General features: G+C 40.9%; 2 protein-coding genes across 3 annotated transcripts; one reads left to right on the forward strand and one right to left on the reverse strand.

The window, feature by feature from the left end:
• Nucleotides 1–3,798: 3,798 nt before the first annotated feature.
• LOC139660753 (ankyrin repeat and SOCS box protein 9-like) lies at nucleotides 3,799–7,100 on the reverse strand. 2 transcript variants are annotated; one of them, XM_071538972.1, is made up of 7 exons: nucleotides 6,851–7,100; nucleotides 6,620–6,699; nucleotides 6,426–6,533; nucleotides 5,594–5,744; nucleotides 5,202–5,336; nucleotides 4,409–4,600; nucleotides 3,799–4,286 (listed from the first exon to the last, which is right to left on the reverse strand). In XM_071538972.1, the coding sequence occupies exons 1-7, from the start codon at nucleotides 6,933–6,935 to the stop codon at nucleotides 4,144–4,146; spliced, it is 894 nt and encodes a 297-aa protein (XP_071395073.1). In that variant the 5' UTR covers nucleotides 6,936–7,100; the 3' UTR covers nucleotides 3,799–4,143. The 2 variants fall into 2 exon arrangements, with proteins under 2 accessions (XP_071395073.1, XP_071395075.1); XM_071538974.1 differs by lacking the exon at nucleotides 6,426–6,533.
• A 3,285-nt stretch (nucleotides 7,101–10,385) lies between these two features.
• Nucleotides 10,386–16,151, forward strand: gpr143 (G protein-coupled receptor 143). The gene is made up of 9 exons (XM_071538977.1): nucleotides 10,386–10,641; nucleotides 11,934–12,043; nucleotides 12,590–12,684; nucleotides 13,144–13,236; nucleotides 13,705–13,814; nucleotides 13,904–14,012; nucleotides 14,510–14,627; nucleotides 14,736–14,991; nucleotides 16,048–16,151. The coding sequence occupies exons 1-9, from the start codon at nucleotides 10,386–10,388 to the stop codon at nucleotides 16,149–16,151; spliced, it is 1,251 nt and encodes a 416-aa protein (XP_071395078.1).
• The last annotated feature ends 604 nt before the right edge of the window (nucleotides 16,152–16,755 follow it).

Consider the following 16,755-nt stretch of genomic DNA (forward strand, 5'->3'; position numbering starts at 1 on the left):
TCTGCTTCTCTCATTTCTTTTATCATTATGTTTGTGCAGTCAGGTATTTACTGAGGCAGAGATAAGAAAAAGGAAGAGTGAACTTGTGTAGTTACAAAGAACAACTACATACCCAGCTATATAAATGTCTCAGCCACTTAGCAGTAACAGCACTGCAACTTCTCTTTCCCCCGTTTTGCATAAATATCCACACTGTTGCCATGCATCTCTTTAATAAAAGCCTCATCAGTGCAGAGGTGTCTAATTGAAAACATTGCAGTGTGTGACCTCACTAAACCTCTCCTCACTTATCCCCAGGAGCCAGGGGAGATCTCTGTCTCTGCTATCTCCTCTATTTGTTTTAATTACCCCGACACTGGCAAACTAAAAATACCAAAGCAATTACTGGTGAGTACAAGGACGTGGCAGAACCCACTCTCGTAGCTCGGTGGGAAGGCTAGATATCTATAACAAGATCCAGCTCAGAGCAATCAGACTACAAGCCGCTGCACAGGGGGAGATCATGCTTTGGTTATTATATACATGCTCTTGGACTTGTCTGGCATCAACATTTGCATCTGGTTTGCAGTACGTGGTTGCTGCTTGCATTTGAATAACGATTAGAATGAGTCAAGCAACAGGGAGTAAACCAACTGAAAAACACTGAGTTTCATCATACGCACTCGGCTATGCTTTGCCTCCACAAAAGCTGAACTCCCTGGAGATCACATTCTGCAATTTGTTTCGTAACTCCTTCTATTTTGGTGGTTACCATTCACATGGTTTCCTGTTTTCCTCCTCTTGCCACGCGATTGTAAAACCTCTTTCTGCAGTAATGGCTGTTTGTTGAAGGAATTGGATAGTTTTAGGAGAACGTGCGCTGGATGTAAAACTTGTATTATGTGTTTTACTTCAACCCTCAGTAAGAAATGCATTCGCCGCTATTTGGGTAGTAAGTGCATGTGCATTAAGAAAAGGAAAATAGAGTGCTTGCCTCTCTAGAGAATAAATGTAAAAGCTTTGGCATCACACGTAGGTGGGCTGACTCTTAAGTGCGTCTGTGCACCTCACAGTACCTGACCCAACCCAGAGTCATTCAGGAGATACACCCTCCAGGTTATTTAAGGGTCATGAATACAAATGTATAAAGCCATGTATAAAGCCATAAAGTTGTAAGACCTTATCAATACTATGGATAAGGGCAAAATATTACACCATTACCAGAGATGATAGTCGCTGTAGTAGTGAAAGCAGTCATGTGACAGTCATTCCCTCAGACAGATTCCTCCCTCCTGATTCTCTAGATGTCACTAATTACAGGGGTCTGGTAGGTCTTTCCAGGGAGTCTCAGAAGTCAGAACTCCTCCACAGTATTGATTTAACATTAAACAGCAGTAAATCGAAACCAGGCTCAATGTGCGGCTGGCCCCAGGTACTCATGCAACGTTTGAGGGGACAATGATTTACTTCAAGTGGCAAATTGGGACAGGGGATCGATGTAAAGTTAATGAGTATTGCAAGTAACAAGAAGCTGTGGGTGAGTTGAGCAACTGTTGCTCTCATCACCATGGAGAGGATCTTGATGTTCATGGCAAACTACCTTGTGTTTTCTATTGAAATAAAGGGTTCTAACAAAATGGTGATCAACATTACTCAGTCCCCATGACAATGGTTTTATTACTTTCATAATGAGGGCTGATATCTCACCTTTTTCTCAACTATACCAGACATCAGTGGGGTGTGCAAGACAGCTAGATGTGAAGGCCACACTCCAACATTGTACCATTGTTATCAATTTCTTCATAGACCAAAATCTCCCTATTCATTGCTGAATACTATAATATAATCCAGTGTGCAGTGACGCAAAAGGACAGGCTGATGCCCAATGAGCAGAAACCTTATTGAAAGGGTTTATTATCCATACAGCAGAAACATTTTCTGCCTCATCACTGTCTTCCTTACCTTTCCATCTATCCTAAACCTTTTTTCTGCTTTCCTTCCCTATATGGTATGTTGGCTCTCTGAGGAGCTTTATGCACAGACAGATACAGAGAGGTCAGAGGACAGAGAGGGTATTTTTTTAGACGTGGAGAGAAGGCATGAACAGCTTTCTTCTACCTCAGAAACTTCTCCAGACTCCGTCCATCCCTCACACTCTCTATAGCTGAAACACTCATACATGCCTTTGTTACATCCAGGCTGGACTACTATAACTCTGTTCTCCTTGGAGTACAGTATGTCTGAAACTCAGCAGCCAGAGGTCTCACCTGATCCAGACCTTGGGAACACACCGCTCTCACCCTCCAGCACTCACATTGTCTCCCAGTCCAAATCACAAACAGTACAAGATCCTCCTGCTCGTCTTCAAGTCCCTCCAGGGTCTTGCCCTTCCCTTTCTCACTGACCTCCTCCATCCCAACACTCTTCTCCTCTCGGTCCCCACTTCTAAAGCTCTGCTCTATAGGTGATAGGGCCATAGGTTTGCTGGCCCCAAGCTGTGGAACACTTTGCCCCAGGATCTTTGTGCCGCCACCTCCGTTACTTCATTCAAGTCTCGTCGTCAAACTTCTCTTTTAAAACTTGCCTTCCCTCTGTCTTCTTAAAGTGTGAGCTTTTTGCTTTGATCATTGTTTTGCTGCTGTTTTGTTGTGTCTGTTTTGTTATCGTCAGTGTACTCAAATCCTTTACTTAAATAAAAGTAGCAATACCATAATGGAAAAATACTTCATTAAAAGTAAAAGTTCGGCATTCAAAAGTATAGAAATATTAGCAGTAAAATGTACTCAAGTATCAAGTCCTAATTCTGAAGAACGGTCCCTTTCATTGTATTAAATTACTGATGCATTAACCTGTAAGGAGTATTTTAATGTTGTAGGTAAAACCACTCCATATACTGCTGGGTCTTTTAAACTCTAACAATGTAACATATTCTATGAGCTCATTGTATGTTTTGGTTGTAAAATATTATTCTACAAAGTAACTTGTAACTACAGCCATCAGATAAATGTAGTGGAGTAAAAAGTACAATATTTCCCTCTGAATTGTAGTGAAGTCTCACAAAGTAAAGTGCCAGTACCTCAAAATTGAACTTAAGTACAGTACTTGAGTAAATGTACTTAGTTACTTTCCACCTCTGGTTATTGTACATTTTAATGTCTTGAATTTTGTGCAGTATCTTTGGATACCAGGAAAGGTGCTTAAAAACAAAATGTAATGTATTGCTAGGAGCTTTTGGGACATTAAGAACACTCACACTGTGCTTTCATTATCAGTCATATTTATGGGACTTGTGTGGACAAAATTATTCAGAGCATCAAGAGCAAGAGAACGTTGTATATCACATGAGATGTTGCTGCTTCAGGCAGAGGACAAACAAATGATTATCATAAAATCAGCCACCACAGTGTAAATGCTAAATTTGGGGGGGGAGTGGTGACCTAAATCTGAGATCTTATTCCTAGGCTTGACTCACAGGTTCCTACCATCTGAATTAATAGGAATCAGAGATGAATAGTTCACTACTCCACACTGACATCGCATCACGTTTATTACCTTGATGCATGCGAGACCCCAGGCCAGTGTCTTCATGGCTTGTCTTGAATGAACTGTGGTTTTTAAGGAAGAATTAAACAGCCAGGGTGTAATTGTATTAAAATGTATTCATTCCTATGATGGAATACTTCAGTGGCATTGTTCTATATGATGTGTGCTGTTTTTATCTTTTTTTTTTCTGTATGTTGCATACTGAATGTTTTTTGTCCCTGTGTTGTGCATCATAAATAGCCATAGATCACACACTGTAGGTACAAATAACTTGATATCAATTTTTAATCATGTTTCAAAGGTGCTTTGAAAAAGCAAAGCAAAGCAAAGCAAACATAAAACATCAACTAAAACATAAAACATAAAGTTCCTTGTTCCAAGATTTTGAAGTCCCTATATAAGTCCAATGTGAACTTGACAATCAGTTAACACTCTAATTTCATATCAATTAGTTTACAGCAGTCTATCATAAATGAGAAACCTTATCACCACCATTATAACCATACAGTACATGAACTATGAAGTCCTCTTCCATCAAGATGATGCAAGTACACCCCCTATTGACCTACAACTGAAATGCATAAAATTTGAAGTAGAAAGGTTTTGAAACAGACAAAAATTTCAATGCCCCCCCTGGTCTGATTGGTAGAGAAGATACTTTTTCAGTTCTGTGGGGAGGTGAAGGTCATGAATCCCACCCAGTCTCTCCTTGCCCACAATTTTCCTGATGTATAGCCGGCACAGCTGCATTAGACGGGACTCTCCTGAGAAGGCATCGAGGGCGGGAGAAGCGGGAGCCATGACAGAGAGATGTTTTGATTATTAGCTACAGTTCGGCCACGGAAAGCTCCACAGTCAGACTATTTGATTAGTTTTGAAGGAATACCTCCTGCTTCTCCCAGCAGCCTCTCTGCCAGGCTGTTGGGAGGCGCGAGGTCCAGTGGCTGTTTGCCCTCTGTGTTCCTGAGGGAGCGATCTGCCCCGTGGTCCAGCAGGACAGACACCAGCTCAGGACTGGACAGGCGGGCAGCAATGTGCAGCGGGGAGTCACCGGACACACTGCTGTTCACACTGGCACCTGAAGGAGAGCAGAACCCAACAAATGCGACTTTAATGCCATGCCACACACTCACTACACTGAGGTTTGATGTTCTTATATTTTGTAAGTGGGAAATTCAAATTGGTAAAGAATATGAGTTCTGTAAATGGTCTCCTTTTAGACTGAAATTAGATTTTGATTATCATTATTCTAGCACCACTTTAACCTCTTTTAATATTTGCATAAAACATTTTGGGAGCATTTCCTTCACTCTTAGTTTGATAGGAGGCATTTACTTAGGTCGTGAATATTCAAATCAAGATATCCAAAAGAATGATTTCATTTAAGTACACACAGCATAAATTTCATGCAAGCAGAACCCCATGAGAAACAGAGTGCGGTTTGTTTTCCTGTTACTGTGGCAATATTATTTGATTTGTCTGACTTAAAGAAAATGTGAGACTTATCTTTTGTAAATCATTTATAACAGTTGAAGTACTAGCCCACTCTTCAACCTGAAAGGTGCAGGGGGGGGGGGTGACATGCGACATTGCATTTACAAAACCACTGAGTTACCAGGACGCCCCCCCCCCCCATGTATTTCTTTCTAAAGTAAAGATAAATTGAAAATAATTCATACCGAGCTGAAGCAATTTCCTCGCAGTACTCAGATGCTGATTGGAGCAGGCCATGTGGAGAGGGGAACCTGATTGGTCAATATGCTGATCCACATCTGCACCGTGCTGAACGAGCGTCTCAATGCACTCTGGGTGACCTGGACAAGAGATACCAGAATCATCAGAATGAGACGTGGTGCACATGAAAGGATCTGCTTAGAAAACTGCTTGCATTTGGCATCCTGGGCAAGAACCTGCTATTCTTTTACTTTGTATCCCACAACAACACGCACTTTTTTATATCTTTCACACAGCTTGTCTGATGTTTTAGCATTCTCTGCGTATTTTGTAGAGACTGAGTAAACTGCTTCAGCGTAGATTATGTGTGTACACGCTGAGGAATGCGACATCTAACCTTTGGCTGCAGCCCTGTGCATTGGAGAACTGGACTGGCTGGTTCCCATGGGAGTGGCTCCATGCTGAAGGAGCAGCGACACACAGGTCACATGACCCCGGGCACAAGCCTCCGACAGGGCCGTCTTTCCATCCACCGTCGGAGAGTTCACCTGGTGTGGACCAGCAGACGGGTTTGAGACAAATCTCCAGACATTCTCCGCACAAATCATTCAAATCAAAATTTCCATAATGAACAAGCCATGGAAAAGTAATGACACAAGGGGAAATTAATGTTTTACTTTGTCACATGCAGACTCTGACATATTAATATTGTGCATGTCAGAATTCTGTGTGATAGTAATATCGAGTTACAAATAATATTAAGATGTTAAAGCTAAAATCCTCCATTGATTATTATATACATATATAGCACACTTAGATTAGCTATCAAACATGTGACTTCGTATCCAGTGCACTGTAGTTGTTTAACAATAGCAGTATTTTTGTCTGCAGATTTGTGCTTGTTAATGTGTGACTGTGTGTCTGTGGCTGCATGTGTATGCATGGGGGCGTGTGCATCTGTGTTTTTTCGTGTGTGTGTGTGTGTGTGTGTGTGTGTGTGTGTGTGTGTGTGTGTGTGCGTGTGTGTTCGGTTAATCTCCTACTAATATTCACCCCACACACAGTTAAATCCAGCAATAATTGATATGGTTTCCTTCTCACCAGAACATCATAAAGTCTTTCGAGGGAAATATAGTGGTGATGATAGACCACAAAGCACACTATCTTGATTTGGGGTTGCCTTAAATTCAGTCATGTTCACAAATCACACACTATAATGCCTTACTGACATTTGCCCCGTTTTCCACCAGAAGCTTGGTGCAAGCCACATGGCCTTGTATACATGCTCCATGCAGGGGAGAGACCTGGTCCAGAGTGCTCAGATTCACACAGGTGCCCTGTGAACATTACACAGCACACCTAGATTTATTTGAATAGATGCATATTGACTTGACCTGAACTACAAAATCCCACAAGGCTTTACCTGAGCAATGAGGCTCCGCAGAGTGAGGATACGTCCGTTAAAGGCTGCATCGTGAATTGGAGACCAATCTGATTCAATGTCTTAGTATAGACATTATAGATAAAACATATGGTCAACTTAAACAGTATCATACATTCACATAATGTAAATGGCATCATAATTTACAATGACATGTTGAAACTTTCTGTGTACAGCAGTATATATTCCAGCTGCAGCCAAAGTGCTACTCACCACTCATCAAAGGTTTAGAGAAAAAAACAGCAGGTCCAGTTTGACATGTATTGTCTCGCGGATTCTCTTTGTGCCCGGCAGACATAGTTCACAATAGAGTTCCGAAAACTGTTTTATGGCCTGGGTGTTTCACCCCATAGATTTTGTAGAGGCTGAACTGTGACTTTGTGTCAAAACACATCTGAAATGCGTCTTGTCCTCATCTGTTTTCAGTGTGTTTGGCATCTCAGGTCACAGCACTGTGATGTCATTTCCCTTTAGACAGAGTGTCTGCCATGCAGGAAGCAGGGTGTTTGAGTATAGTGGTTGGTTCTCAACCAGTGAAGGTGCAGAGAGCGAGAGAGAGAGCCAGGGCCTGTTGGGCAGGTCTGTAATTTGACACCGTTAACACATACCATCCACACCCATCCCCTCCAGCTGGAGAGAGATGGGCGGTGTTGGGGGTGGGCATTGGTTGAGGTTGAGTGGAAAGAAGGGAAATGAAGTGGAAGAAAGGGGTGGGGCTCATAAATTCTTCATCTGGTGCATCTGCATTTTCATAATTTGTATGTGAGATGCATGTCATGCATTATGGGTTTAAAAACTGGGTGGGCTATGGTTGAGCTTGATGATTGTTTATCCTTTTCCATTTTGTTTCCTGTTTCATCAAAAATGCATGTCTGCAGAGTCCACTTACAACCACAACAGTAGAACTTTTACATTTGCTAGGCCCTTCTTAAGGTCTGCTATATAAACCAGAAAATCCACTAATATTTTAGGACAACCCAAACGTTTGAGATTTATGTATGTATTAAGTATGATTTTGGGGGAGGTAGGGTGGCCTAGTGATTCAACTGTATGGGTTCAAGCCCCCATGTCAGCAAGCAGCCGCCCTGCTGAAGTGTCCTTGAGCAAGACACACATGTGATTATTAATTTAGGCTACTGTTAGTGCAACAGCAGCAGACGGCTCTCTCCGATCACACTTACAGTTCTTCCCATGGAAATACAAACAAGTGCCTGCACGCCCATCCTGTTCCATGAGAGGCATAATCCTCTGTGATCCATGGGAAAACATTTTGAAGAGCCGTGCCGACCAGCAGATGGCAGCAACAGAGAGCAGACGTGCAAAGACAGCAGAGAACAGCAGGTCAATATTCTAATTGTATTCCTTATGGAGTAGTTAATCCCTGGCAGCAGGCTACAAGCTTACCATACAATTGACTTTGTGCCTTGTCAGAGAAGGTGCATATGGATTAGAATGCCATTGTACAAACCCAATGAATGTCCTCTCTGTACTGAATAATGAAAGCCCTTGATGCTTTGTTTCCCAAATAAATCTGCCTCAAATGTTCACCCATTTTCTTAGATCTCAGTCCAAACGAGCATATCCAGCAGCTGCTGTGACCTCTCCTGTATCTAGAGGTACTACATGTCTGATTGGCTGCAAAGCAGAGGTGAAATTAAGCTAAATAACAAATTCAAATATAGGCTTAATCATGGTGCAAGCCGCTGCAAAACCATTCATCTCATTCATCTAGAAAGCAAAGTGTACCAGAAAAGATTTTAAACTTTTTCCTTATTGTCATGAATCTAAGGAGGGGGCTATGCCTAACGTATTGACAGGCTTCCCATCCCTATGCAGGCACAAAAAATATGTAATTTTTAACCCTATGTAGCACAGATCTGACATTTTCATGGCCATCTAAACAGAAAGAAAACGTAAAATTGGATCTTCCCCTGTTTAGACAGCAATTAAAAAAGCTTCTTTCCCAAAAACGAGATTTTGTGTTAATGCATAAATCAATTCCTAAATTAGCTTTTTACAACATTTTGAGTGTTGTCTATACACTAGGAATTGATAGATGAGGTAAATCAACCTCTTTTACTTCTACATCTGTGTTGCTACCACATACAGTCACTGCATTTAGCAATACACAGGATGTGATGTAACAGTTCTTTGTGCCTGAATCCAGGGTGAGCATTCATACAGACGCCCAATTCAGATATTCCATGAATGAGGTACTAACGCACAAATGGTGACCTTAGAGAACATCAGGCTACGCTGTTATACATCTACAAGAGCATCAGACAGGCAGCACCATTCACCAGCCACCTAATCTAAATGTTACAGTGTTGACTGTGTGTTCAGATTCAGAAAGCTTTACTGTCCATCACAAGCATGACAGACAATTGTCTTTGACATGCTTCATAAAAAAGACATACCACATAAGAACAATAACCAGACATAAGGGTTAAAAACATACATAAGATTAGAGGTAAGTGTGAAACTGAACTGCACCAACAATCAGGCTACGGGACGGGAAACTCTTCTGGCTTGAAACGGCCTGCTGAGCAGTTCAGAAACCAAATTGTATCAGAAAACAGTAAGGTTTTTTGTGCAAGACAGTTATATCAAGAGCTAAGAATGGATCCCAGCTGATACTACTAAGAACAATATATCAGCAAGCACGCTACAAACAAGCAAATGTTAATATATCAACAACAACAAATCGGAAACTGGATACATATTTCCATAAACTGGAAATATGGTTTCAAATAGTGGAAAGACAAGCCCAAACTAGTGTCGATGTGGCTTATACTTTGTAGAAAATATATATCAGGTCATAATTCAGAGTGCTTTTGTAGCCTACTTCTGTGACTTACCCAAAGACTAAGGCTTGGATTAAACAAAGACGTCTCATGTGAATAGACATAATGATATGACTATAGCAACTGAAAACTTATTATAAGCATTTTCTCAGGTGTGAGTCCAAGCAAGCATATCCAGTAGCTGCTGTGGCCTCTTCTGCAGGATATCTAGAGGTAGTACATGTCTGCAAATTAGAGGAGAAACTACGCTTAATCACAAATTGAAGTCTTCATCAGTGTGTAAACCAAAGCAAAACATCTCATACATCTAGAAATCAAAGTGTACCAGACAAGATGAATCTAATAAATGACATAATTCTACACTCCTTCCTTAGTTTCACAAATCTAAGTAGGGTGCCAGGTCTAACTTATTCATAGGCTTCCCATCCTAAAGCAAAATCACTAGTAATCCAAGCCTAGGGATAGTGTGTCTGTGGTAATGAATAGTTTGTAGTGACTTTATCGTACTTTATAGTATTTTTTATCTCATAGAGTCTCATCATAATATACCGGGACGTACAGTATTACTGTGTCTAGTATCCTCCTATAAGCCTGCCAATGCCAACTTTAATGATGATGATTTTATTTATTTTTCGTAAGGGATAGGCACACCATTTCATTCTGAAATAACTAATTAAAAGTATGACTCGCTGCACTAGCCTAATTAAATACCTTCAATAGCAGTTACACTCACTACTCTCGCGTCACACAACAGTCTTTTGTCGGTTTCTTCTGGTGTGGCACAGTTAAGCCACGGCTGGAGGGATTAAATGGAAGCACATGATGATTCAACCCCGTGATTTCTGTGAGAGTTAGGCCCTGGACTCAATGATTTTACCCCCTCCTTTTCTTTTCTTTTCCCTTTTTCTCCTGACACCGTAGCCTACTTCTCCTAACAGTCCACGATGGCATCCCCACGGCTGGAGACTTTCTGCTGTCCGAACCGAGACGCAGCGACAGAGTTTGTGGTCACCTTCCAGCCCGTCCTGTTTGGGGCATTAAGTATCGGCAGCGCAACGTTGAGTCTCATATTTTCTATTATACAAATTTTGCCAAAACGCAAGGGCTACAGAAGACTTGGACAATATCCTCTGCCAAAGCCTGCGTCCTCGTCACGAATACTGTTCATCATCAGTGTATGTGACATATTGGGATGCACAGGTAAATAAACTAACATTGCTGACATACTTTATAAAAAAAAAGAGGGAGAAGGTTTACGAGCGACTCTGCGCCCACTTCACAACATCCTATCGCTAGATTTACGCAGGCACGCAACTATTTTATTTTTAACCCCTTGTGGCACCTGTCTGACCTTTCATGTCCAAACAGAGAGGAAACATGACATTCCATCTTTCATGTTTAGACAGCCATGAACAATCTGATTTATTTGCGAAAAATTATAGTTCATGTTTGTAAATCGAGCCTAAGTGAGATTTTTGGAACATTTTGAGTATTGGTGACTCTTGGAATTGATGAATGAGGATTTTAAGTCAGTCAACGTTGTGACTTCTATGTGTCACTGTGATAATGAATTTCATTTCAGCTGGAAACGAGGTTTCAAACTGTAGAAAGGCAAGTCCATGCTAGTGTTGCTGAGGTGTTGATGTAGCTCCCTGCTTTGTAGAAAATAGGTCTATATTAGGTTGTAATTCAGAGTGCCGGTGTAGCCTCTGTCTTATTACAAAACTAAAAATTTGATCAAAGACCTCTCATGTGAGTAGACATAATGAAATGACTCATAGCTACTGAAAGCCTAAAATGAGCATTTTCTCTGTTGGTCTATATGATGATAATGCAGGCTGCAGCACTATGAAGGAACTCATATGTATTCAGTGAATGACATACACAAGGCTGTCTGTTATTTTAATATTGTTGCACTACTTATGAAAAGAGGTGATACATGAACTGTTCATTCATCACTTTGCTTTTACACTTGGTGATAGAGAAGACAAATGCACTGGTGTATTTTTATGCAGGCTACTTTATGATTCATTTACCTCTGCAAGCGAAAGCACTTAAAAACACTTTAAGCATACCCATGACACAATTTAAAATGAAATACACAGCACTGCATCACATAAAGTTCCTGAGAGAACTCGCACTTTTCCAAGCCTCTCTGCGGTGAAGCTGGAGAGCTTGATGTAGGAAATGGAAAGACCCTTATAAAACACACCTGGAGGCTTTTCATATTTCCATTACACACAACTACAATTAAAAGGATTCCATGACAGAGTCAAATTAACAAAGCACATAATAATACAGAATGAGAAAGAACTTTGTTGTGCTTTCTGCTTTAATTGAAACCAGACTCTTTTTTTTGAATGCACCCATTGCCCATGCAATGTAATGACTTTTCTCTTTAGTGTTTGCATTTGTTCACCACCTCCTCTGGTTGCATTGGGTGTGAGTGGCGAGTATTATTTTGAGACCATGTGGTTGTTTTCCTGTTCCAGGTATCATTGTAAGGTCATCCATCTGGCTGGGCCTGCCAAACATCATCGACCGCATCTCAGTGGCCAACAGCAGCGAGGCTTGGCCAGAGGTCTTCTGTGTTGGCAGTGCAGTACGTATGGTGCTTGTTGATAATGCTGGACAGTTAAACGGTCCAGGGTTAAGGCTTTATCTGTGAGCTAAGCAAATGTACAATGCAGGGAAATGCAGGCCATATTAATTTATTTGATTAACTAAAGCTTTATGCATGATAGATGACAGTAAAAGGACTGAAGTGGAACAGTAAACAAGTCATTTCTAGTTCAAGGAGATTCAGCAGCTTGTGAGCATTTCTTCATTTCTAGACCATGTGAAGATCCTTCAAAATCCCAATTCCATAGATGAAACTACACAGAGCATTTTAGGTCACAAATTGATTTATTTGGTCTTATGTACGCTGACTGAAACACGTGCACAGCAGGTCATACAAGACCAGTGACATCACATCTTACTTCAAGCTGTAAAAGCCCAGAAAATCAGTTTATCTGATAAACAAAACATTTGCCCTATAAGACTTCTCATTATCAAAGAGATTTTTTTTTATTATTACTGATGTCTCTGTTTCTTCATGGTCTGTATAGTACGGCATGTTGTAATAAATGTAATATATGTGCTGCAGATGTGGATCCAGCTGTTCTTCAGCGCTTCTTTCTGGTGGACCTTCTGTTACGCTGTTGACGTCTTCCTGGTGGTGAAAACATCTGCAGGAATCAGGTGCCTTCCACCTTGTCCTCCTTTTACCACCACTTATTATCACTTCACCGTCACTGCCTGTTATAGAAAGGAACACTAACATTTCACTAACATTAGGCAGAATGTATGAAAGTTCTGTCTCTCCCCTTTCTCTCTCACTTTGCTTCGCTGTCTGTCTAACGTAGAATTAATGCCTCTACTTTCACTACTCTATTTGCAGATGCTCTGAAACACATTTGAGCTGTGGGGGGTTCAGAAAATAATACGTTTACTGAAGTTGCACCAAATAGTTTGAGGTTGCTATACCTTGAGGAGAAGAGTCAAGTAGTTTAATATGCTGCTTCTTGTGTTTAAATAGGTTAACAATATATTCCGACTCAGCTGGTGCAGCGCATTGTTTTGTTTGTCTGCAGTGAGAAACAAGCGGCGCTACAGTGTGGTGAGAGCTCATGTCTCATGACACGTTTCTCTCCCCATCAGCACCATCATCCTTTACCACATGATTACATGGGGTCTGGCTGTGTTGCTGTGTGTTGAGGGTGTGGCCATGCTGTACTACCCATCCATCTCCAAGTAAGAGACTCACACCCTGGACTTACACCAAGCCGATGTTGTCCTTTAGATATTGATTACAACTGTTGTCCTGGGATACACAAAGATCATGAATTTATTTGTTTGTTAGATTGACTGTTCTCCTGCAGGAACATGAGAGCATCAGAAATGACTTTGCTCCAGCTTTGCAGCTATACAAGCCGATATAGCCCTACCTAAACTATTTTGTCAGTATTATCTCCATAGAAAAACCACTGTTTAATCCATGTCTGTGAAACTGGTGATGACTGTTGTCACACTGAGTGTTATCCCTGATGTTTGACCACACTGTGCTACTATGATTTTACATTGTCAGAGGGCAATAGCTTTTTTGGATGTAGAGGCGTTTTGCATACAAGAAAGACTTACAAGTCTCAGTATCTAGTTTACATGGTAGTGTACTTGTGTGATTTCCAATGCTGCTGTCACTGTGTTCCCATTTTTGTGCAGTTGTGAGAACGGCCTGCAGCATGCCATACCTCACTACGTCACCACATACGCCCCCATGCTGCTGGTCCTCATAGCCAACCCTGTGTTCTTCATTCGTACCACATCTGCAGGTCAGTTCCCTGCCCTCTTCTTGCACAGAATAGTCTGTCATACATTCATATGGACACAAATAATCACCACACTCATCTTTTCTATTTAGTGACATCTTTACTAAAAGGACGGCAAGGAATCTACACAGAAAACGAGAGGCGCCTGGCCACTGAGATTAAAATACGCTTCTTTAAAATAATGCTGGTGTTCTTTATTTGGTATGTCACTTTCTTTTAACAGAAGGGATAATGCAAAAAAATTATTCATGGGATGTAAAGTGAGCTTTACAGTTCTTTTTGTGTTTCACATTTTCATAATTGCATTGTATAATGCATGTGGAGAGATTCCATAAAATGTGAACTGCATGTGAAATTTGTTCATTATGGAGCCATCTTGCTGTGGTGTGTAGTAATACACGCCTTCCAGTAATGTGACTTACACAAGGCAAACTTATGAAAAGTCACATGTGCTAGCCTCAGTAAGAGGTCAACCTAATAAACCTATTTATCCACAGTAATTTCAGGATATTAGAGATGGATATCAGCTGCATATATGTATGTTGAAAAGAAGAATACATTTGGACCTTTTTTTTGCTGGTGAATATAAAATAGAATGTGAAATAATTATTTTGCTTTTACGTGTTTAAAATGCCGCCTCACTCACAGAGAGTAGAGAAAAGCTAATGAGATATTTCCTCCTGGCCCTGGTGTTTCAGCTGGGTGCCCAACATCATCAATGAGAGCCTCCTGTTCTTCCTGGAGATGCAGGCAGATATTAAAGACAATAGTCTGAGGAACGTCAGGAATGCAGCCCTCATCACATGGTTTATCATGGTGGGTTACAGCACATAAACACACAGTATATGTAAAGTATACAGCAGTTTTACCACAATGACTTGCATTGTAGGCCCTTTTGAGCATTCTGTGTTTTTACTCTTCCAGGGCATCCTGAACCCCATGCAGGGTTTCCTCAACACCCTGGCTTTTCATGGCTGGACAGGATTCGATGTGGACCTCAGCCTGCAGCGGAGGAGGGAGTTGGCCTGGGACTCGGTTTCCACCTCGGTGCCCAATACGGGCGGCTACAACCCCATGGTGGGCACCACTCTGCTGTACCAGAGTCATGTCCAGGAAGCCAAGAAGAACATGACCGGCAACGGGCAGCAGCCCTCCGACGCCATCAGTGTCCTCTCAGAAGGTAATGGAGCCGGCAAGGGCAGTGACAATTACAGCTCCCCAGTATATCAGGGCTGGTGAAGCCTAAACCTGACACACTGCTCATCAGCATCCTCCAGGCTGCATGGTGTCCCCTGAAGCTGTGGCAGGACCGCCTCCCCTTAATATGAAGTATGTTTTCTTTAGATGAGATTATTATGGCGTGATTTCATCCACCGAGGAATCTGCTCCTTCCATCAGAAAACAGGATTTATCTAGTAGAGCAGGTTTTAATTGTTGCAATTAAATTATGTTTGATGGTATAGATTAGGAAACATTGGCCCAGGATATGTAGTTGTATTTGCGTAGTTAACAGTGTAATTATTACAGTGTAGATTACTTACGTGGAATTTTTCATCATGCTGCTAAAACAATATGCACAGAGCAATGGCAATGCTATTAAATAGGTCGATGAACCAGGTAAAAGATATTGAGGTACACAACATTGATATGGATTTATTGTATCAAAATGCAAATATTTATACTCTCATTCTAGCAACAATGAGGGCAAAATATTGAATGTATTTTGGGATGATTTTCTTAAGTTTTTATAGTATTTTCTACTATCTAATAGTTGTGATATGTTCCTGTGCATCGTCTAGATAATGTTCAAATACTATTCACTGTTTTGTTTCAGCGTTCAGGGTCCCTGACATGATAAATCCTAAGAAATAAAGTTAAACTTTTTAAGGCATTTATGTTTTTTATTCATGAATGTAGTCCTGAATCTGTTTCTCACAAAGTCAAATGCAAATTTAGATCATATCTTCCACCTATCTTGGTAGTGAAAATGTATTAAATTACAAATTTTTCAACTAAAAACAAACAAAAAAAAAGGAATTGCATTGTCAGGATATTTGTCACTCATATTCCCAAAATACATTTGTGAGTCAAATGTATTGATGAATGGATACATAATAAAACACGAATATCTCGACGGGTAAGCAGCGACTGTCGAGATGTTTTTATGTGTAGAGAAAGAGATGGACTCTACCACACACACCAGTAATCTCCCCCTATTTTGTCCCCCCCTATTTAGGTTCAGAGTCTAGTACAGTTGAAATCCACATTTCCAGCGAGCTTCGAGACTATGAGGATGTAGACGCTGATGGAGAATCCTTGGAGAACTCTGTGAGACACTAGCTGGGGTCACCAACTACCTGCCTCCCTCTCCCTTGTTCTGTGTGATCATATTTCTCTTTCAGTTATATTTTTGTTTTAGACGTTTGCTCTTAGCTGCTCCTAAATCATGAAAACACCTGGGCCATTTTCTTTTCTGTAGCCTGTCTTCCAGTTTCCTATGGAGATTTTCCAGCAATCAGATGGTTTTGATAGTTCATTAGTTGACATGACAGAATAAGTCTGCCTCTTGATTCCAAGCATTTCATTTCTTCCTAGCACTAAGCCCTTTTAATCAGTCTGCAAAACAGTGTGGTGTTACATTATTGACCCATCAACTGTACTTGAATGGTCCCACTGGTACTCCACTGTCTCATGTAGCAGTCAGATAGTCAATAGAACAAACCTGACGTTTTCTTATTGATGAATAGAGGCTGACCTATAAATTTGCCTTAATTACTTGAAGATACAATTCTTCAAGAAAATGCAGTCAGTACGATGCACGCTGGTTTTGTGTTATGCACTCGTAGTATTAAGCTTCCTAAGCACAGGATCATGTAATAAGCTAATGAGTGTCTTTTTTTTAAAAAGAAGTGTAATTGTGTTTCGACTTTCCAAAGTTCCAGCT

The sequence above is a fragment of the Centroberyx affinis genome, unplaced genomic scaffold (assembly GCF_046629955.1).
Source record: "Centroberyx affinis isolate AG114_WGS23_722 - 3 ecotype Tasmania unplaced genomic scaffold, CSIRO-AGI_Caff_v1 ptg003379l_1, whole genome shotgun sequence".
Lineage (NCBI taxonomy): Eukaryota > Metazoa > Chordata > Actinopteri > Beryciformes > Berycidae > Centroberyx > Centroberyx affinis.